Source organism: Lutra lutra, chromosome 3 (assembly GCF_902655055.1).
Source record: "Lutra lutra chromosome 3, mLutLut1.2, whole genome shotgun sequence".
NCBI classification, from domain to species: Eukaryota; Metazoa; Chordata; class Mammalia; order Carnivora; family Mustelidae; genus Lutra; species Lutra lutra.
The window spans coordinates 197,666,167-197,689,572 of NC_062280.1; the positions used below are offsets into that span (position 1 = coordinate 197,666,167).

At 43.1% G+C, this 23,406-nt stretch overlaps 1 protein-coding gene across 1 annotated transcript in view; it reads left to right on the plus strand.

The window, feature by feature from the left end:
• Window positions 1–23,406, plus strand: part of MYO16 (myosin XVI) — a 438,349-nt gene that overhangs the window by 159,958 nt on the left and 254,985 nt on the right. The window contains 2 exon segments of the mRNA XM_047720392.1: window positions 2,851–2,956; window positions 10,175–10,292. Coding sequence (XP_047576348.1) covers window positions 2,851–2,956; window positions 10,175–10,292 — 224 coding nt within the window.

Here is a 23,406-nt window from a genome sequence, read left to right on the forward strand (position 1 = left end):
AGTCTGATTACATCTTACAAAAAGCATTTACAAAGGAGAATTTCAGACTTGGGGTTCAAAACACAAATATTCCTGGAATAGCCATCCTATAACTTAGGACTAGGGTGGGACTTTTTAAGTCTTATTTTCAAAAATTCAGTTTGATTTTTCAATCAATTTGTTGATAATTGTAGGTACCAACTAGCACACTCGGCTTCATCTTGAGGAATAGTTTTTCATGATGTTCAGATCTTGATCCTGGGTTATAACTGAGAGTTTGGTGTTCACCATCATCTATCTTATCTTTAATTTTCTGAAGGCCCTGATGGATGGTTTTAATTAATTGTCAGAGCACATGTGACAAAAATCCATTATCCAAAGAGTGTGTGGAGCAAATCTAAATTAATGTTATATGCTGTACATACAAGTGACTTGTGAAATACATGGTAGAGGGTCTGCCTCTATCATGTGCAGATTTAGCAAACAAGCCTATTCAAGTAAGCTTTAAAATTCTTATGGGCTCCTGATTGGCACCACCCACAATCTCTGGTCAATTCTAATGGAATCACAGACTGGATTTGCAGATCAAGGAATGTTTCTTGAACACATAAGGATAGGACTTTTAGTTTTAATTTGATCACCTATAGAGTCAACCCTATCCTATCCCATATTATTTTTTTTCTTTTATTTCCTTGTATTTTACTCAGTTTAAATGGAATATGGCCATTTTGGGGATTTTATGAGATGGTTAAAATCCATGGGATTTTAGCCGGCTAAGAGAACTGATGATCATTTTCTCTACTCCTACTTGTTGTGATAGAGTAAGCCCAGCGGTGGCGGGAGGGGAGGCAGCTCAGCCACATTCCCTCATAGGTGTCTGCAGTCTTCATGTCTGCAGACTCTGCAGTACTGGTTGAGAATCTCTTGTTGAATAATGGCTGCCTTCCACACTACCCCTTCTCCGAGAATCAGTCCACTCCCCACCTCATGAGGAAGTCTTCCCTGGTTTCTTCCACTTCTGGGCACACAGCTCCTTCTTCACCTGTGGGAACCTTGTTCCCTGTGAACAGAATCTCTACAACAACAAGATTTATGAAACAGCCAATTATTTTGCTAAGTAGGAGAATATTTATAACAGTGAATACAAATGTAGAAGTTAAATTTCCATCATGAAAGAGCTAAATTGTTTCATCTCTGAAATGAGAAGGTTAAAAGCAAATGTCTTTGAACCCAGAAAAGGAGCTCCTTCTCCTGTGCAGGTCTCTGTCACCTGTGCCCTGAGGTGGTTGTTCCAAAATGTCGTTCAACTATGTGGATGAGGGGAATAGAAGTGTTTGTTAACAAAGGGGAGGCTGTAATAAAAGAAGTAAATTTCAGCTTCTTCTTTTCCAGCAAACATCCTTTAAGCAAATTCGTTAGTATGAAAGACGCAGGGAGAAGCTTGAGAAATCAGCACTAGTAAAGAGCTTTATACAGATTTTTAATTTTTAAGCTCTCAGTTGAATAAAGACTCTTTTCCTGAATAAAGACTGTTTTCATGAGCATTCTATCTGGAAACAGTAAGTACTTCATTTTAAATCAATAATTACTGTATTGGATTTTTATGTTAATCTTCTATTGCCTCGTGTCCAAAATGTAATATAGTTCATTTATAGAAATTAGATGAGTTATGGGGGCCTGGGGGCCTCAGTGGGTTAAGCATCTGACTCTTGGTTTTGGCTTAGGTCATGATCTCCAGCTTCTGAGGTTGATCCCCAGGTCAGGCTCCACACTCAGCAAGGAGCCTGCTTGAGATCCTCTCTCTCCCTCTGCCCTGCCCCAGCTTGCACACGCATGCACATTCTCCCTCTCTCTCAAATAGATAAATGAAAATCTTTTAAAAAAGAAATTCGAGGGGCGCCTGGGTGGCTCAGTGGGTTAAGCCGCTGCCTTTGGCTCGGGTCATGATCCCAGAGTCCTGGGATCGAGTCCCGCATCGGGCTCGCTGCTCAGCAGGAAGCCTGCTTCCCTTCCTCTCTCTCTGCCTGCCTCTGCCTACTTGTGATCTCTCTCTGTCAAATAAATAAATAAAATCTTAAAAAAAAAAAAAAAAGAAATTCAATGAGTTATGAAGCATGCCTGAGAAATAGGAAAAGTATTGTCTTATTAATAACAAGTTTGGCAAGGGTCCGTTTGTTCCGGACATGCAGAACATCAGGCTGACAGCAGCCTCAAGGGGCAGCTGGCCATCTGAGGATCCACCTTACTCGCCTGGTCACATCTGACCATCTTAACAACTTAGTTTCAGGAGCTGCTTGCTTTATGTTCATTTTGGAGAGAAGACAAGGGAAGCGTAGAAAGATCCCATGGGTCTCCGGAGGAAGATGGAATGTCTTTCCTGGAAGGCTCAGAAAGATTCAGCAAGGTCATGTGGTGGAGCTCTAGGACATGCATCCCCACTGTAAAGACTGTCCCCTGGGGCCACCTCACTTACCTTCATTTACAAAGCTGAGGACAAGTCATCATTGTCTTTCTTTTCAGCTTGACCTCTGTCTGCTGTAATTCACCTACACGTGTGGTTCTACCCTGTGAGAATTTAGATGGCAGACTTGCCTCCCACTGATATGAGGCTCCAGCATCTAGAGACGTTGGGGTTAAATTCATATGGCGTCCCAGCATCTAGAACACCACAGGGCATGTGACGTAGCTCATGTGTACTAACTATTTTGGATGAACAAATCAAAGGGAAGAGTTAGATGATACCATACACGCATCAAAGGGACAGTCATTCCCTCACCATCTTTGTATCTGAGGATCCTGTCTGCCCATTGGATCGTTTACTACATTCTCCAAAACAGTAAACTTGGGTTTTCTCTCTCTGCTTTCTTTTAGTGGAGAAAGAGGATCGGGCAAGTCCGAAGCCAGCAAGCAAATAACGAGACACCTCACCTGCAGATCTGGCTCCCGCAGGCCCGTGTTGGACTCCAAATTTAAACATGTAAGTTTCTTGTTTGAGTTGGAGAATACATTGAGCCAAAAAATCTGCAGTTTACCAATAAATGGGAACATCATGATAAGACCATAATTTGGCCATAAATTGGCCCAAGTTTGCAGAAATAAAGGAAAAAAGAAAATTGCTGCAAATTAATGCTGCTCAAGTGAAGGTTCATTTTCTTGTACCTGTTTTCAAATATTTTGAACATACTCTTCTTATATTTGCTCAGAACAGTTGGATTGAAAATGTGTAATAGACTTAGAGACTGTTGCTGCTTGCCTGGAAAGTGCCACTTTGGTGTGTCACTACCTCTGAGGGGTTTGGCCCGATAAACACCTTTTTGGGGGGGAAATCACGGAGAGCTGATAATAAAGTGTCAGTGTATATAAAAGAATTGATAACAGGAAATGTTAATGACATTGATGGGCAGGTAATACACCTTCACCCCCAATATTGATTTTTTGGATGTACAATGTTGTGTTAGTCTTAGGTGTGCAACACAGTGATTGGATGTGTGTGTGGATTGCAAAATGATCACCATAGTAAGTTTAATTAACATACATCACTATACATCATTAAATTCTTGTGTGTGTGTGTGTGTGTGTGTGTCTGTGTGTGTGTGTTGAGAACTTTCAAGTTTTGCTAGCTCAGCAGCTTCCAAACATCTGGAGCGGTGCTGCTCGCCATGGCCGACACGTGTGCGTGAGATCTGCAGGACTTTCCTGTCTTGTAACTGGGACTTTGTGTCTTTTGACTCCCATCACCCCATTTAGAACTGATTTTAAGTTATATTCAGTAACACCTGCTTTTATATGAAGACCCCTCATCGACCTCCTTCATCCAGTAAAGTATTAGCAAGATTCAAGGAGGAACCAGAAAGGCCTCCGAGCAGCTCTGGTAAAGGTCAGAGAAACTCAGAGATTTTACCCAAGGACACATCTGCATGTGCTTGGCTCTTGTTCTCACGCAGTTCTGGTTGGTTCTGTTAGCAATAGACTGGAGGAACGAACACGGGAGCTGCTAGAAGGATCCTGCAATGAGCATGCGTGGGAGTGGGAGCCCCTAGGGAGTGGGAGCACAGAGACGATCAATAACCGATCAGGAAAATGATCAGAACTCAAAAGTGTGTTGCTCCGGGAGTCTCCATCTGCAGGGCTAAACCTCCATTTTCATCCTTTTCTAGGAAATAACTCTAGTATAACCTGTGATGATTATTCTCTTACATGTCCCCCATTACTTAAGGGGCTGTGGTGTCCTACAGTCTACCCTCCCGTGTGCTCAGTGGTCGCAGGACTTGGTCCCTTCTGTGTGTTGACACCCTGTCCTAACCTCCTGATCAGCTTCTTACCGTGTAGACACCTGCCCAGCAGCCTTCCTGGACATCCCATAGTGTGCCTCTAAGCCATGACCAGAGTGGAATGCACAGACTCCCACATTTCTCCTGCCTTTCCTCCCAGGTCACCCATCAAATAAATTGCACAATCACTTTCTCATTTCCACACTGGAAACTGGCTGTCGCTTTGATGCCAGCCCCTCCCTGCTTCCCCCACGATCACAGTATCCCATCCGTCATACCTACTAGTGTTTTCTTCTCCAGCCTCCTGGAGGTTCCCTGTTCCCTTACTCTTGCTGAAGCCCCCTTTGAACACACATTCCCCCCAGACCGGGCCATGGTGCCTCTGTCACTTAGTCATTTATCCAGCAACCCAAGAGGCTGCCATGTGCATTTCCCTTGAATTCAGAGATGCCTGCCGCATAGTAGGGGCTCAGTTTCTATGTAGCATATGAATGAGAGCAGGCAGAAGATATCTGTAAGTATTTCTGGCACACCTAAGGTACAGTTAATTATTCAGAGTTATATTAATCAATTTCCTTTAACAATATCAAATGAATTTAATGTGGATACACCATTTGTAGGTCATCAGGACCCTGTAAATTTCACTGTGTGTGTGTGAGGTTACACACCACAGGCCGTATTGCACCGGCCCCTCTCTCTCGGTGTGTGTATCACTGGGAGGCTGGGCAGGTGCACGCCTTGCCCCCCTAGAATCTCTCCTACATAAAACTTGCTGTGCACACATCTGCAGAAAGACACCTGCATTTCATTCACCAATTTGATACTTGAAAGTGTCTGATGACATTGGAGTAGAAACAGTTGCTGTTAGCTCAGATTATTCCCTCAAATGGTGCTCCCTGAACGTTCAGACGTTGAGGATCTAGAAACCCATCACCCTGAGAGAATTGTGCTATTTGTGTTTGGTTTTCTGTCCCTGCCCTTTGGACCCGCAGCTGCAGGCCAGAGTTATTTCTGCCACAGTGATGTTCATAAGGGACGCTTCCGGACATTTTAGTGTGTGATTCCTCATTTAGGAATGAGAGGGAGTTCTATTTAATCGACAGATCAATCTAATGTCCTCGTATTTTCTACTTTTGAAAAAGAAGTCCTTAAAAATTTTAATCTGCTCTTCTAGATTCCCAAACTTACACCTGATTCTAGAGATTCTTCTCTTTGTGAAGAATGTTCCATAAATCAGTTCTGCAGCGCATCTCGGGTGACATATGTGATCATTAATGACTCTAATTCATAACCATTTATTAAGTTCAAACTATATACTGAGAATCCACATGATTCTACCACCACACAGCTTAAAATAATTTAACATTTTCATCGAGTTGGGTGGAATGGCATAAATTATCTTTGTTCAGATATTGTCAGCTACTGACTACTGACACATAAGAATTAGGGAATTTATAGAACAACATGGCTATAAAATAGACTTAGGTTAACTAATAGAATGAGGGGATCTGTTGGCCTAATCATATTGACAAGGCACCGTGGGCTCCAATGTAAATTATAGACTAAAGCAATCATTTATTAACATCATCCTTTGTGAAAGAGCAGGCTGTGTAATTTCTAAGCTGCATTCTAGATGACTTTATGTAAATTGGCTTTGCAGTTCAGCATAAGTGAGCACAGACTAAGTGGCGTTTCCTTAGACAGCTATAACTCTTCCAGATCAGTTAGCACCTGGGAATCAATACTATGATATCCATGCAAATTTCATGTACAACTATTTCCAATTCATGTGTTTGTTTTATTCATAGATCATACAATAACTGATTTTCTGGTCTTGTGAAATAATATTGCCCAGGGCTGACTACGGCTTCAATTCACGTCAGTTATGCTTTTTTTTTTTTTTTCATCTGTTTCTCTCTCATTTACAATCCACATGAATATCATTTGGTGTCCAAAGTGTTCCTGAAAATTACCCAGTCCCGTGCTCACTTCAGCAGCACATATACTGAAAATTACCCAGTCCATCTCTGTGCAACGTCCATGTGTATGTGGGGGAATTAAATACGAATGTTGGCCAAACTTCTGAATTGCCTGGAGATCTTTGTAACATCATAGGGGTTTAGTGAAATTCTGCACATTCTGGAGATGCACCTGTACTTCCTGCATGAAAGAAAAGTCTAATTAAGGAGATGAGTGTGTAAGAGCATCCTTGATGGTGAAGTTCAGTGCCCAGGGGCGGGAGGAAGCTTTGTCAGGTGACCCCCAAAAGGAGAGAAGTGGGTGAGCTGACTAGGAAAGCTGTTCAGCCAGACCCGATGGTGCAACATCGCTGAGACTCCACGCCAGCAGCCACGGTGTGCGATGCTGCCCTGTGGGGCCACGTGCGTGACAGACACGCACAGGACATTTCCACTGGGGATGCTGGCTGTGTCTAGCCCACGCAGTTTTGCCCTGGGTCTTAGGATACCGGTAGCAAGAGAAAAGCAGTCATTGGAGGTTATTCTGATCAGCAGTTTCTGAAGAAGAGTGAAGGAAAGGTGGGGCGTCTTGGTGTGGCTGTCAGCAGACAATCATGCGTGTTGAGGAGCAGAGAGAATTTCCCTTGTGGTTTCCTCCAGTGACTTAATTAAAGATTATTACCTGGAGTGTGGGGAGCATGAGAACAAGGTGAAGGGACTTGGGGTAACGTTGGCCATTGCTAATCCCTGCTGAACCAAAAGAGGCACTCTCCACGAGGGCAGCAGGGGAAGAGCCAGATCTGGGTGGGGTCTAGACGGCCAGAGGGAGCCAGGCTTCAGGCCCCAGACATGACCTGTGGTACTTTCATGCAGGCCACACACGTGTTATCAAGAGACACTCAGCCGTCACGTGCCTGAATCATGATCTTGTACTTCAGTTGTCTTGCCCTAAAAGTCTACAGAGGTTCATACTCTGCCCTTGCAGTGGGCTTCCACGTTGAGTGCTTTTGAACTCCATCACCCTGGAGATGGCTTTTGCTCCTCTGTACAGTTTCCAAACAGCTAAGATCAGTGAAGAAGGCTGTTGTTTTCAATCCCCAAATTTGAGTTTCAAGGTGGAGAAGCAAGGGGCTTTGCGTGGTGATAGGTTTATTGGGACATAAAACCAGGCGTTGGGGGAGAGACAACTGCCTGGGACTTTTCACTCATTCCGGCCCAGATGACTTTCAGCCTTCAGGACCATTCAGATCCATTTAAATTGCTTAACTAAACATTTATTGAGTAACTGCTTTTATAGAGTGGAGTGATGGGTCCTCTTGGTTAAGCCACGGTTTTTTATTGAGGAAGCCACAGATTTTTGCTCTTAGAAAATACCGTACGTTAACCACCACCAAAATAGGAGTGCATAACTTTTAGAGGCACAGCTATGAAAATTTTAGAGGAAAAAACCATGCACTTGCAAATAGAAAAAAAGCTTACCCCCCCCCAAAAAAAAAGAAAAGAAAAGAAAAAAAGCTTACCAATAAAATTTGAATACTTAGGAAATATTTACTTACTTCCCCTTGCTACATTTTTGTTAAAAGTTTTGCTCTTGTACAACATTCTCATTATTTTCTTTCGAAGTTAAGGTGGGCAATGGACCAATACCAGTTTTGCATCTTCTTCCTCTTTTTTCTCCCCCGTATTTCTCTTAACACATTTGTTTCGCGCCACCTATTGGCCAAGCAGATAATTAAAGATGAAAAACTTGTTACTTCGGTGTAACCCGGATCTGAAGCTTGGATTCTTCAATCATGGAACAGAGCCCAGGGGAAGACTGCCCTGTGAGCTCTTGCATTTTGCTCAATAGGTTTAGCTTCCTACAGCTGGAAGCCCTCTATGTCCTTATGGTGGTTCTAGCAGTCCCCGCCCGTGACACAGTAAGGACACACACCCTATTTCACAGAGAGATGGCCTGGGTTCAAACCCCAGCTCCACTATTAACAAGCTCTGAACCTTGGGGGAGTTACGTAATCTCTCAATTTCCTTTTCTACAAAATGGAGATACTAGAAAGAAAAGAAATATGTAATTAAGAAATATATACTTAATATAATGAAAGAAATAAAACAAATATATGTATAAATGTACTCACCCATGTATATCTACATGTGTGTAGAGTATACATAATTTTATATGCAACTTCATTTATATTATGTGTTATATATATATAGAAAAACTTTAGAGTAATGCTTGACACAAAATACATTTTGCTACTATTCTTTTCAAAAATACAATGAATCCTTGTTATTTGTTGGGTGCTTACCATGGGCCGCGCACCAGGCTGAGAGCTTTGCACAGCTGACACTGAGGAAGGAGCTATTCCTGTGTTAACCTAAAAGAGAAGGTGGTTCGGGGACTCATGAACCTGGCTTAGTGTCATATAATTTGTTACTAGCACAGCTGGAATGTGGGGGAAGCTGCTTCTCCCTCCACAGCACACGCTTTGAAATATTGCCCTATATTTCCTGTTTGGGCATGTTATTCATTTTCTTTTATGTCTCTTTTCTATAATAACAAGTCAGTTTATTTTCAGATGCAGCACCAAAATAGCTAGAAGCCAGAATATTTTTAAAAATCCATTCTAATCCTTGTTATGAATTTTTAAATGATTATTAAATGTAATATACATGTTGGAAATGTGATTTACTTACACTGTTAATTCCACAATATACTTATGTAATATTGAAGTATTGGAGAAGAAGCAAAAATCACAACCTTTAAAAATACTATTTCAAATTATTTTTCAGTATATATTTCTGCTATCACTACCATCAGTTCACTGTTATGATCTTTAAAACTAGGTTATTACAAAGAGATCTAAATTCTGGGCTTTCTGTAAAAATTCAACATGTTTCCTCCAAAATTTTAAAAGTTCAAAAACCAGTCTTTTGGTATATTTTGCAAATACCACAAGTTTTAGCACTTGGGATTGTGCTTAGAATCGAAATATCATTTTGTCATCTTTCAAGATACAAAATACTTCCAGGTGAACCAAATGCTTTCATAGATCAGTATCCAGAAGGTTAAAAAGAAGCAGCAAAGTCTTTTTTTTCTTTTAACTTAGAATAAAATTCTCAAAATCTACTATCACCAGAAATTAAAAAGAACCCCTTGTATCAAGAAGGTAATGGGTTAGCGCCCTCTCCCTTGTGGCGGATGCTGGAACTGCATTTCGCTGCGGTGACTTGAAAAAGACCGAAAAATACCTTTGAACCTTCCAGGTTTTCATACTTTCTGGAGAGCTGCTTGGTCATCATCATCATCACGGACACGATCGATTGTGATAAGAAATGGTGTGTTCTCTGTAGTCAGCGTTTAAGGAAACATGTCAGGAAAGAATTTCAGATGCCAGGGTTGATATGAAGATCTTCGTTAACGACATTTTGAAGCCCTAGTTCCCCGGCTCTGGAAGAGAACACTGGTGATGAGACACACCAAGTAAAACAGCCTCAACTAGAACTCTCATTCCTGTTTCTGTGGGAGAGAACATCGGGGTTGAAAGTGTATGTGTCTGTCCCGGTTCAAAGGAAGGTTAGAAGTCAATGTTTAAGTTCATTTGTTTGTTTCAAAAGAAATTCTCACTGTTGCCTCTATGAAATCCAATTCCTTCCCTCCAAAACCACAAAAGCATTTCTTCTGTCCTATTAAGTTTAAAAGCCTAAATAACATGTGTTGAGTTGTTTATGTTTGTGTAAAGACATAGCAAAGCCAAGTGAAGCCCTCTGTGTGTCACTGTCTTATTATGTTTGAGGCAGAGGCTGCTAGTAGTTTGCCGTTGAAGAAAGAGCGACCGTACAAATTCCATACGGAATCATACAAACAACAAGGACCTTCCTGCCTAAGGGGATAGTTCTGTATCTTTGCTATTATTCCCACTTTTGATTTTAAAAATGAGGAGCTCAGGGAATGTTTCCATCTTGCTACAGGTCATGTGCATCTTGGAAGCCTTTGGACATGCCAAGACAACGCTTAATGACCTGTCCAGTTGCTTCATAAAGTATTTCGAACTACAGTTCTGCGAGAGGAAGAAACACTTAACTGGAGGTAAGTATAAAATGAACAAAGGCAGATCTCAAGAGCTACCAGGAGAGGGCAGAAGAACCACAAACGTGGCGCCAACAGTGACCATGGGCCTGTGCTCGTGTGTGTGTGTGTGTGTGTGTGTGTGTGTGTGTGTGTGTGTGCCGCGTGTGTGTGTGTGTGTGTGTGTGTGTGTGTGTGTGTGTGTGTGTGAGAGAGAGAGAGAGAGAGAGAGAGAGAGAGGCAGAGAAATCGCATGTGCGCACCCCTGAGATGCCAGGTCAGGGCTTCTAAAATTATTGTGAATTGAAAAATACTCAGAAATGTGGGGTGAACCTTTTCAAGACGATTATTGTATGAACTATATGATATGGAACCAAACCAAACATAGCTGAAATGAATCCTAGTTATTGAACGAAGAAATGACTCACATACTCAGTTAAAATAAATGAGAACTTGAGTACCTAGTGCCTTCACGCAACAGACATTGAAATCTATTTTAAATAGAGCTGAATCTATGTTTTTAAAATGATTGAATTAAAAAAATAAAATAAAATAAAAATGATTGAATTAGAACAAATCGAAGCAACAAATAACCACCCAACTAAAGCCAAACAGAACTTTTTTGTTGTTGTTTAAGTAGTTAATGTGCACTTTATGAAAAGCCCTTATGTAAAATTCAACTAATTTAAGGGTTCCTGGGTGGCTCAGTTCGTTGAGCCTCCGACTCTTGATTCCGGCTCAGGTCGCGATCTCAAGAATCATGAGTTCAAGCCCCGCTTCAGGCTCTGCTCCGTGGGGAGTTTGCTGGAGATTCCTCCCTCCCTCTCCCTCTGCCTCTCCCCCTGCTCATGCTCTCTCCCTCCCTTTCTCCCTTTCTCTCTCTAAACTAAGGAAATACGTCTTTAAATTTTTTTTTTTTAAATTAAAACTCAGCTACTTTAGAATTCACTCGGGATTTTACATCTTTCTAATCAAAGCAGATTATCCAGGCGAATGAATCGTCTGGACAGCACTGCAGGTGGGTGCCTCCTACGCTTGGAAGAATCAAGTGTTGTAGAAATGGTAGTGACAGCTGTCAGCGCACCAACAACCGCTCAGTGCAGTGACTGTAGAAAGAGATCAATCTTAGATGGGGTTTTCGAGTGCTCTTCGGGAAACAGAAGTTAGCTCTGACCGTGATTGAGAAACAAAAAGCCTGTATTTTGCAGTAAGTGTTTGTCAAAATCCATTATTACGAGGTGAAACTGGGTAAGAAAACACAGGAAAGGAGTCAGAGGAGACAATTGTCGACCTTGGGGAAGCAGCTTGAATTCTGCAACAGGACAGTCGTGTTTTAAAGATCGCAACTGCAGCCCGGGCAGGGAGACTCGCGCTGTCAGGGAGACCCAGAACACAGAGGTCTTGACCCCCCAACTCTGGTTTCTGGGTCTCGGTTTTCTAACCTGCCCTGGGAATGTCCCCCGCGGGAGCACCACAGCCTGACCTCTCCAGCTCCGGCATGATTCCCCTTGCGCTTTCGGGGAGTGGCAGTCCGAGCCCCAAGGCCACTGCTCCCCTGCGTGACTCTGCGAAGAGCCCTCGCTGCACCCTGGGGAGCTTGTTGGAGATGCAGCCCTGAGGAGTGGGACTCTCTTCCCCAGGACTCCTGGTGCCTCCTGGGGCCACCAGGGCTGCGGGGGCACGGCCAGCCCACGCAGAGCCCGCCACCATGCTTTGCACACATGGCTCAGGGAAGAACCCCGTCCAGACTCTGCTCGTGAGACTTCGTGCGCTGGGGATTCCGTGTTCCCTTTTCCAAGATGAAGACACGATCACGGGCTTCTGCAGGCCTTGCCCATTACCGACTTTGTGGACTTTCCTCCTGGACAAAATTTAGCATGTTGGTCTCGAAAATCACGGTTGGCAAGTCAGCAGCAGAGCTGGAGCATATGGCCACGAGCTGCTCCTCCTGCTCCTGGGACGTCCTGGCGGGTGCGCGGCCGCCCACAGGCTTCTCCAGCTCGTCCCCGCCGGGTTAGCGCCCTTGATTCCCTTCCTAGCGCCCAGGCTCGCTGGTTTGGCGTCCTCCTGCTGCATTCTTTTAAAAATCCGGCAGTGATTCTGTGGTGGTTCTGTGCAACTTACCGCCCCCCCCCCCCGCACACACACACACACACACACACACACACACACAACTTTAAGAGCAAAACCCATATTACCAAGCCAGCCAGTGCTGGTTGAGACTCCCTTGCTGGGATCAGGAAAGCCGGAAGGGTCCAGGGGGCTCTGCTTTCCATGGGGAAGGGGACCGGTGAGCGTGTGTGCAGGGAAAGTGCACAAGAGCGGGAGCCTGCTGTGGATGCGCCTGCAAGGACACAGAATGAAGGATGCAGAATGAAGGACGCAGAATGAAGGACACAGAATGAAGGATGCGGAAAAGCAGCGTGTCGAGGGACACACTGCACGTGCCTTCACATACTCAGGACCGTGTGGAAAGGGCTTGAGAACAAAGATCTGTGTGTGAGCTCTGCCCAGATGTTCCAGAGAGAAACCGTCCTCCCTGATCTCGAGGCCTTCCCAGCAACTTCCTGGGGAGGCCCCCACCATGCCCTCTCCCCAGGCCCCGGCCACCCCAGCGGGGCCAAGGCGTGGACCCCTCATGCAGGACTTCTGCTGCACAGTTCTGGAGAAGCGACAGGGAGGCCCCAAGTTCCCCAAGTCCACCCAGGAAGCCCCTGGTAACTGGTGACCGGAGTTCCTATGCCCAGCAGAGGACCGGATGGCACGGATTGTCCCCTAGAAGAAAGACCCCACATGGGAATCCTGTAGAGTGTGGGAGCATGCGAGACCCACTCTGACAAAATGCTATAAGCTCGCTGGCCTGGAGCAGAAGTCCGGATCAGCAGGACGGTGCTGTCCTGGATGTCCCCAGGGGACCATCCTTGCTGGCCTCGTGCAGCCTCGAATGGGTGCTGCCATGTTTGGGGCTCGTTGGCTGGTGACTGTAATGCTCAGGTCTCAGCCTCACTTGTCACGGGGTCTGTCCCTGTGTCTCCCTCCGGACAAACACTGGTCACATCGGATCTGTCCGGCTCCAGCGTAACTACTTCTTTTCTGAAAAAGCCCACTTTGTGTTTCACTGGACACTTACACGCCCATCCTGTTGTGTGAAGGGTTAGCTCAACCGTGCATTGGACAGGGTCCTGCCCTTAAAGGCTTGCCAGATAGTCGGGGAGCTGGACCTCGCCTGTCTGCGTCCACTTGTCTCTCTGCATCTACTTGTCTGTCTGCATCTACTTGTCTGTCTGCATCCACTTGTCTGTCTGCATCTCTTCATCACCAAAGGGCAGATGAGGGTCTTGCACAAGGTCGGGCAGAGTCAACGTTCAGTGTCAAGTGAGTAAGTGAGTAAAGGGCCAGTTGAGCTTGCGGGAGTTGCTCTAACAGAGGGTAAGAAGTGGGCAGGACCATAGAGGAGCCTCAGATTCTGCACAGAGCTCAGATTCCAGAAGTCCTGGGTCCAAGGTCCAACCCATGCACCCATGACCTTGATCAAACCACGTGGACTAAGGTCGATTTGTAAAATGGAAAGGGGAAACCACAGAGAGCAGGCGGACTGGGTGAATGAGTGAAGTAGGATGTGTAGGGTGGGGGGACTGTGCTGATCTAGAAGCTCTTGCCCTATGGCATGGCCTCATCCTACTGTGAGTACATCTGCTGCTTCCCTGCTCCGTCAAGGTCACGTCCCTGGGCCCTCAGCTTGGCACTTAGGCATGTCATTTGTGGGACACAAATGTGGGATGCCACAGAGAATAAGGGGGATCTGTTGCATTACCCTGACCTCTCAAACTAATTTTCAGTTTGGAACTTCTTCGTTACCCCCCCAAAAGAGGTACCAAACACTAGAGGAGGCCTCATGTTGGTGGATACCTTTGATAATCTCCGCTGATCTCCAGGCTCCTTTTGTGAAGGAAAAACAAAAGAGATAATCATTTAAACTACTTCACACGAGTGTTCAGGAGAGCTGAGTTATCCGAATGGATCCCCTGGAAGAGGCTTCTGAATTTTAAGTGTTCCCTAAAATAGTAAACCAAACTTGAGTAAGATTTTTACACCTCAAACTAGGTCAAGTGAATGTAGGTTACAGGTTGATTTTGTACTTCGTGGTGGTCTAGAGTTTCCCTTAAATTATCCACTTTTCTAAAACAGTGGCGATGGGTGTCTTGGACAGAGTATTCTCTTACTAATTTTAAGGTTGAGAGAGGTTGCATGTTCCCTTTATAGATACTGTTGCTCCTACGGTTATAACTTAATGCCAGCTCCCTAATCAGGGATGTAGCCATGAATTATGATAGAAAATATGAGGCTCAGTTTTATGCAATAGCGGCTATAGAAAAGTGGGGACTGTTTATTTTGAAGAAAATTTAATTAATAAAGAACATTCTGGTCTGGCTTTTTCAGCCCAACATTTCCCCCATCTGATTACTTATTTAACAATGTCATTGTTCTGAGTTCCCCGGTGTCTGTGCCAGCACCATCAGGACGGACCGACATCTAGAACCTCTTACCACAACCCCATAGGTGAGTTTGTAGTAGGAAACCTCTGCCAACAGTGATGTGCTTGCATTCAGCCAGTACCTTTTGCTCGGGACTCTGAGGTTGAATCCCTAATGACTTATACTTTTCATCTAAGAGTGTAGAGGGGTTTTCAGGGCTTAGGTGCACTTATGAAATTAATGGTAGGGATCAAGATCATATCTGGTCTTTTTAAGGTCCTTTAATGTATTAAGGTTATGAGTATGTGCAATGTTTTGACATAAGATAGAGCAGTATCCTTTCAGTCTTTTCCCCAGGGGACCATTTTGTTGTTTCTAAATATTCAGATCTATGTGGTAGAGACCTCTGCAGTGTTTGGAGCCCCAGGTCCCCCATCACAAAGCATCCTTCCGCAAGGACACTTGGCGCAGCACAGAGGGGATCCCAGGCTGGATCTCTGCATGGACATTGGGCGAATGTCCCTTACTCTCTTCTCCCAACAAGAAAATTTGACACCAGACATATCTCGCATATTCCTTTCAGCCTTGTTTCACTTAATTGGGGAGAAACTACTTTTGAAGACCTACAGTGGAGGCTGCGAAGGGCTTCTCTCACCGTGGAGAGGGTGGGCAGAGCTGCGACGACGGTGTTTGGGAACCCCTGGTGTGTATGCCACCCCTCACCCCTGTGCTCAGCTCAGCGAGCAGGCTGGGCAGGTGGCCCTTTGCCGGTGGCGTGGCGAGGCACAGACCTCCTGTGGCAATGAGACATTCAAAACCAGAACATTCCCCCAATCCGGGATAAACCCAGCTCCCCACCAGATACTTTGTTGGGTCATAATGTTGTCTCCTCTTCTGGGACGTTAATGGAACTTTCCTAACAGCCTGACTGTGTGATTGTACGCTCATAACAATAACAAAATGAGCTGTGGTTTTGGAAGTATCGGCTGTCTGATGTGAGGACTATGAGCTAAAACTTCAAAACCTTGGAAGCTGCTGTCCTGAAGTCTTTGTAGACTGAGGCGACTTTTCTTTTTTTAAATTCTTTAATATTTATTATACGGGCATGAAGTAAAATTATTTTCCTGTTATGATTTCTTCGGAAATAAGCTTTTATGTATTTCTAATGCTTTCTTCTGCAGGGGCCGGCCCATTCCTGCCTCACCCCATTTCTTTTCTTTTCTCTCTTTTTTAAAAGGTTCAGTTAGCCAGCATGGAGTGCATCATAAGTTTTTGTTGTAATTGTGTGTAACACGCAGTGCTCAACCCAACACATGTCCTCCTTAATACCCATCACCAGGTCACCCTATCCTCCCACCCCCCTCCTTTTGTAACCCTCAGTTTTGTTCCCAAAGTCCAGAGTCTCTCATGGTTTGTCTCCCTTTCTGATTTCTTCCCGTTTAGTCTTGCTGCCTTTCCCTGTGGTCCTCCACACTATTCCATATGTTCCACGTATGAGAGAAACCACATGATACTTGTCTTTCTCTTCTTAACTTGCTGCTCTCAGCATCATCCCCTCCAGTGCCATCCACATCGATGCAAATGCTGGATACTCCTCCCTTCTGATGGCTGAGTCATCCTCCATTGTACGGATGCACCACATCTCCTTTATCCATTCATCTGTTGAAGGGCATCTCGGCTCCTTCCACAGTTGGGCAATTGTGGACATTGTGGACATTCACCCTATTTCTGACACCCCCCCTTGGGATTCCTGGCTGTGTCTCTGGACCCAGCACTACTGCCCAGTTTTCCTGCATTGGAGCCCTTGGCCGACTCACCAGTCAGAATGTCCTCTGGTTCAGTGAGCTGAGGAGAAGCCCTTCTGCTCTGGCTCCTGTGGCCTTGAAGGCCCTCCTGAGGTCCTGTGTTCCCATGTTTTGTGAATTTAGCCTTGTTTGGAACACCCTTCCCTCCAAACTGAGCCCATTTTGTGGTGTTCAGACCAGTTCTTTTTCCTAAGTCATTGCCTCATTTACATTCATGAATGTTAATTAAGAAGATAGCATGCTTTGTAGCTCTGTAGAAATGGAAATCAGCCACTGCTGTCAGGCTATGATTATGCCTCAACTATTCCCCCTCTCAATCCACAGAGCCCTTCGCCACCCTCATCAATATGTCAAACCCAGGACCAGTTCCCTGTTCTTTCACACTGCAGCCCTCACAGCCCCCTGTGCCTGTGTCCTCCCCGACCTCCCCTGTCCCCCCGCTCCACCTGGTCCACGTTCTCCAGCCTCACCAGACTTTTTAAGTTCCTTGCTTATATGAGGCCAAGGCTTGGTTTTCTCTCTCTGCTGCCTGGAGGAGGCTTATGTCTTCTCCTGGAAAGGACAGGCAACTCTCACTGTCCTGGGTTCGGTGCAGGTCACTTCTTCAGAGAAACCTCTCTTTCTTCCCCAAACTCATTCGAAGGTGACCCTGGATCCCCAGATCTGTCTCCTTACTTATTTCTTCTATAGCACTTGTCAAAATCCGGAAGTGTCCTTTTCATGATTTGTTGGGTCGGTTGCTGTCTGTGTCTCCTATTGGGGTATAAGCCCGTTGGTGGTGCGGATCCGGTCTGCCCCGTGCAGAGTAGAGCGAGGCCTCGCTAAGTATTTGTAGAATCAATAAGGCTAAGGAATGCATGTGAAGCGTCAGTATGATGAGGCCACCATTCTTCACGTCAGGGAGGAAATTGTGTAAAGCCATCATGGAATCACTCATGTCCATAAAGAACACAAATTATTGAGAGTGTAAATAGATCAGGAAAGCTATCAGTATTGAACTCTGGGCTTTGTTTTTTTTTAATTAGAGCCAATTCCTCTTCGTAATAACAGACTGTATATGGTAAGAATAGAACCGTATTATGCATCCTTAGTGCCACCTTGTTCCGTGGGGATTGGTAAAGTGGCCGTGTGTGGAAGGTCTGCGGAGGGAGGCGGGCGCAGAGCCCGCATGTGGGAAGGGAGGGTACTGGGCTTCTGACTCACCTGTGCCTGGGGATGCCCCGTCTGTTTAAGCGGAAACTGAAATTTACTAACAATCAGAAATGCCTCCCGGTGCATATGCCAGGGCTATGTTCTCTACTTAGGAAACTTAAGCTTACGGTTACAGCACATGGGATGGAAAATCTATTAGGGCTTTTGCTTGTGGGTATTTTTAGATAATCGTCTTCATCTCCATTATTAGCATCATCAGTTATCCTTAGTTTTGTACTCTCAATTGGACATTTTTTAGAAGTTCCACAGTGCTTTCATTCATCTCATCTCCTTTGAGGAGCAGCATCTTTTAGTGGCAATAAGCCAGTTGGGTTTCAACATGAAAAGGCTGACGACAGAATTTAAAGGAGGCCAACATCCGAACACCCCAGCTCAGGGCCTGGTCACGCGAGTGCATTGAATGGTGGTCCCTTCCTCTTGGAGGCCAGAGGAAGCCTGGGACCTTTCTGTCTCTCCATCCCCACATTAGTGTGGGGACATCGAAGTTCAGGGAAGGTGGAGATTGGCAGTGTCAGATTCAGGACCAGGAGTCACCGTTGGGATTCTCCTTGAGGCACCTTCCCTCATACGACCCCTTGTGTTAGTCTGGGATAATGAAGTCAAAAGAAATATATAAGAGTGAAAGAGAGAATATTTGGATATATTAATTAAGCAACAGTGTGCTTTTGGGTGACTTCTAATTGAAGACATGATGGGGCTCTGGGAAGAGATCCCAACTGGTCATGATTTATAAGTAGAAGAGTGAGGCAGTGACAGTGAGTGCTGGAAATTTCTGGAAGGCAAAGGGAAGGGCCATAAGGGTAGGTATTTGTCTTTCTTGAAGGAGAGGAGATTTATTTCTTCCATTTTCTTTTATAATTGAAGAAAAATTAATATGTCTGTAAGATACTTTTACTGCATATTATGTCCTATATAATCTGCAAACATGTACGTCTTTACAGTGCCAGAACTTTCTGAGCAGCATACTCATCTGTAGATTTCCAGAAAGATAGAGGATCACAGATCTATTTCTAGTCAGGAATATTCCTGAAATAAGACATCTTTTAAAGCATACAGGAGGTCTTGAGAAGTAAAAAAAAAAAAAAAACAGTTAGCCTTTTCCTTCTGTGTGGACATTTACATGAACGAATCAAACGTCCTTAACTCTGTACCTATCATTTTCCTTCCTTTATTTCAGTGTCATTTCAGACACAGCAGAAAGGCTGGCATTTTCATTTGGAAGAATATTAGAGTCTCACAGAAATTTGAATTTTTGGTTGTTTTGTGTTTTCTTTTAGCTAAAATCTCCTTTAAGATTTTTTTTTTTTTTTTTTCAAAATCCTACTGATCAGAATCCCGCTAACCCACAGCAATTTTATTCACTGCAGGAGATGAGCTGACTGGGATGATTACTAATTACACTGCTTTTGAATTTAGATTAAAGGTATTGAAGTCACTCTATGATGTGGAATTTGATTAGTTTTGAATGCTGTTCTAAAGGAAGCTTGGACTTTGGCTGGGACAAATGGGCGTGGGATCAGCCTTTTCTCTGAATACAGATCATGATGGTCAGGAGACAACTGTTCAGCTCTCCATTCCCTCTCAGTACTTCCGTGGATGATGGCTGAAAAATAGTGTGTAGGAACAACCATTGCAGTTTATTTCCAATGTGATTTTAGAAAACATTCCCTTGAACAGGGTTTATGTTATTAATGCTACATGGAAAATGTTTTCAGCAAATAATTTGCTTAAGAAAGAAAAAAAGAGAGGAAAAAAAGTGTAGTAATTAAGACCTCTCCTTGAAATTCTCACCTGATTTCATACTCAAGGAGAGATGGGAAAGAAACTATAATACCCCCTTCTAATTTTAGTATCACCTTTGGGCAACTAATTAAAGGGATTATTTTGAAAGAGACTTTGTTTATGCACTTACAACAACTTTTCTAAAAAGGTTTTTAGTAAGACAACTTTTCTTAATAGTATTAATTTTGAGGTTTTGGGTTTTTTGGGTTCTTTTGGCACTGATAATCATTATGACGGGCTGAACTGATCACTTAATGAATTTTACCAGAGGGAAGCACATCTTAGTGGTTCCATTTTTTCCAGTAGATTTGCTATATAAAACCAACACTGGGAGACCTCACATTTTTGCTTTTGAAGGCAGGACTCTAGAATAATTATTGGCAGACTCATTATACAAGGTGACGTTTCTAGTTCAAATGTAGGGTATAATTTTGTCCATTTGACTTCCAGGGAACTGCCACTTTTGATCAAAAATTATTTATTTATTGACCATGGATCCTTACTTCAGAGTGGGAAACTACAGTAATTCACAGTTGCATTTGAAATTGGAACGCTTAATCATTTACTGTTTTACAAGTAAAAAAATACTCCAGAAAAACTAGAATTTTCAGCCTCTCAAACATTTAACCATAAGTGTTGATTGACAGTAATTTCTGTCTTGCTAGTCTATCTTGGAAGCAAAATCAGGTTTGTGATTCCCATCCTTTATCCTTTTGTCATTGTTCAGCTTCTATGAAATAAAAGGTCAACAACATGTTATCATGACATGGGTTATTTTTGTTTGTATTTTTGTAATGTTTAAAGATGAAAACCTCAAATAATGAATTTAGGTGTTCTGCTACAGTGTATGTGAGTTCACAAAAACCACAAGATGGCTAGACAGTGTTCACCCTGAGCATGTGATAGTTTACAAACATGTCACCAGGCACCTGGGGGACTCAGTTGGTTAAGTGACAGCCTTTGGATCAGGTCATGATTCTGGAGTCCCAGGATTGAGTCATTCACTGGGCTCCCTGCTTACCAGGGAGTCTGCTTCTCCTTCTAACCCTCTCCCCCTTCTCATGCTCTCCTTCTCTCTCATTATCTCTCTCTTAAATAAATAAATAAAATCTTTTAAAAACTAAATAAACACATCATCTGTCTTATTCCTTAGTTGGGATACAAACCTTATTATCAAAGCATCTGTTTCATTATCTACCATCAGGCTAGAAGCCATAACTTGGCTCCTTTATATGATTTCAGTATAGGTCTTGAAATTTTCCTAATATACCTTCTATATATTAAATTGCGTCTGCATAGATTCAAGTCATGTTTGCCTTTCCTGCAGTGGGTTGCTTCCAGTGTTTGCAACAGTGAGAAACTATTGTCTATGTTTTTGGTCCTTCTATAATGTGGCCCTATACACTTCTGATCTGGTCAATAGTAATACTTGCTGGGGTCTACAGCAGAATATTTGTAAATATATATATATATATATATATATATATATATATATTCCATTATCTGTATGACTTGTGCTTTCAAATTACACAAAATGAAGAAAATTCTAAAACTTTTTTGGGTGCCTTTGTTGTTATACCCAAGGACATGTTTTGTGTCAGATTATGTTTGCACACAAAAGTTCCATGTTGGGTCAAGAACAAGGTAAGACTGTCCCTCTCACCACTTGTTTTCAGCATTGTACTAGAAGTCCTAGCTAATGCAGTAAGACAAGAAAAATATATGTATATATACAGATTGGGAAGAAAGAAAGAAAACTGTCTTTGTTCAAAGATGACATGATTATCTCTGTAGAAATTTGGAAAGAATCACAACAACAAAATGTCCTAGAACTAGTAAGCCAGCAATTCAGGATACATGATTAATATACAAAAGTCAATTTCTTTCCTATATATCAGCAATGAATGATTAGAATTTGACATTAAAAACGTATTATTTCCACCACCACCAAAAAATGAACTATTTAGGTACAAATCTAACAAAATATTTGTAAGATCTTTATAAGGAAAACTATAAAACTCTGGTTTAAAAAAATCAAAGAAGATCTAAACAGAGGGAGAAATATTCAATGTTCATGGATAGGAAGGCTCCATATTGTTAAGATATCCATTTTTCTCAATTTGATCTATAAGTTCAACAAGATCCTAATAGAAATCCCAGCAGATTACTTTGTGGATATTGACATAATGTTTATATGGAGAATTAAAAGATCCAAAATAGGCAACACAACTTCAATTTAAAGAGGAGAACAAAGTTGAAGGGCTGGTGCTACCCAGCTTCAAGATTTACTCTAAAACTGTTGGGATCAGGCCAGTGCAGAGCTGGTGATAGAACAGACGTTAGAACAATGGGACAGAACAGAGCGCCCAGAAACAGACCCACATAATGTAGTTAACTGGTCTTTAGCAAAGGAATAAAGGTAATTCAATGGAGAAATGATGATCATTTCAACAGTTTATGCGAGAACCACACAACATTCACATGAAAAAAAAAAGAAGATGACTCGAAATGGATCATAAATCTAACTGCAAAAACAAAACTGTAAAACTTCTTAAAAGATAATATAAGATAACTTTTTGTTAGGGGACCTTGTGTTTGGCAATCACTTTTCAATATACACTAAAAACACAACCCGTGAAAGGAATAATTGGTAAGCTGGACTTCATTAAAGTTAAAAACAACTGTGCTGTGCAGGACACTGTGAAGAGAATGAAATGATGAACCACAGGTAAGAAGAAAATATTGGCAAAAACACAACAGATAAGGGACTGTTAGCCCAAAGTTGCGATGAGCTCGTAGTACTCAGCAACAGGAAAACAAACAGCCCACTTTAAAAAAAATGGTCAAAATGTCTAGACGCCTCACCAAAGAAGATACACAAACGGAACATAAATAAGCGTGTGAAAAGATGGTCCCCATTATAGGCAATCTAGGAAATGAGAGTTAGAACAAAAAGGAAATACCACTGCAAAAATATTAGAATATTTGAAATATTTCATACGAATATTTGAAATATCACATACGACACTAATTACTGGCCAGAGGACGTGGAGCAACAGGAACCCTGGTTAATTGCTGGTGGGGATGCAAAATGGTGTGGCTACTTCGGAAGACAGTTGGGTGGTATTTACAAAGCTAAACATAGTCTTCCCATACGATCCAGGAATCACATGCCGTGGTATTTACCCAACTGAGTGGAAAACTTATGTCCACACATCATGTGGACACAAATGTTTATAGCAGCTTTATTCATAATTGCAAAAACTGTAAGCAACCAGGATGTCCTTTAATAGGTGAGGAGATAAATGAGCCGTAGTGTGCGCATATGATGGACTCTAGACGTAAACAATCAAGCTGTGAAAAGACAGAGAAGACCTTAAATACATATTCTTGAGTGAAAGAAACGGAAATGATGACAACCTGCACAGTTCACATGCTGCATGATTCTAAATGCACGACGTTCTGGGAAAGGTAAATTGACAGAGACATGGAAGAGGAGCAGTGGGCGTCCGGAGTTAGGGAAGGAGGGAGGGAGAATAGTGGAGCCTGGGATTTCTAGGGCAACGAAATAAGTCTGTATTGGACATGTGGTATTACGGATTTCTTAAAACCCATGGAGTGTACAACACAAAGAGGGAGCACCAACATAGTTTTACAGACTCTGGTTAATAATGACGTAACAGTGTTGGGTCCTCAGTTTTCACAAATCTACTGCACTCATGCAAGATTTCGCTAAAGGGGAAACCGTGCATTGGCGAGGAGAGACCGGGTACATTGGAGCTCTCAGGATTCTCTGCTAAATTTTTCTGCAACCCTAAAAACTGCTCTAAAAAATAGAGCCTAAAGATATTTTTCAAAAGT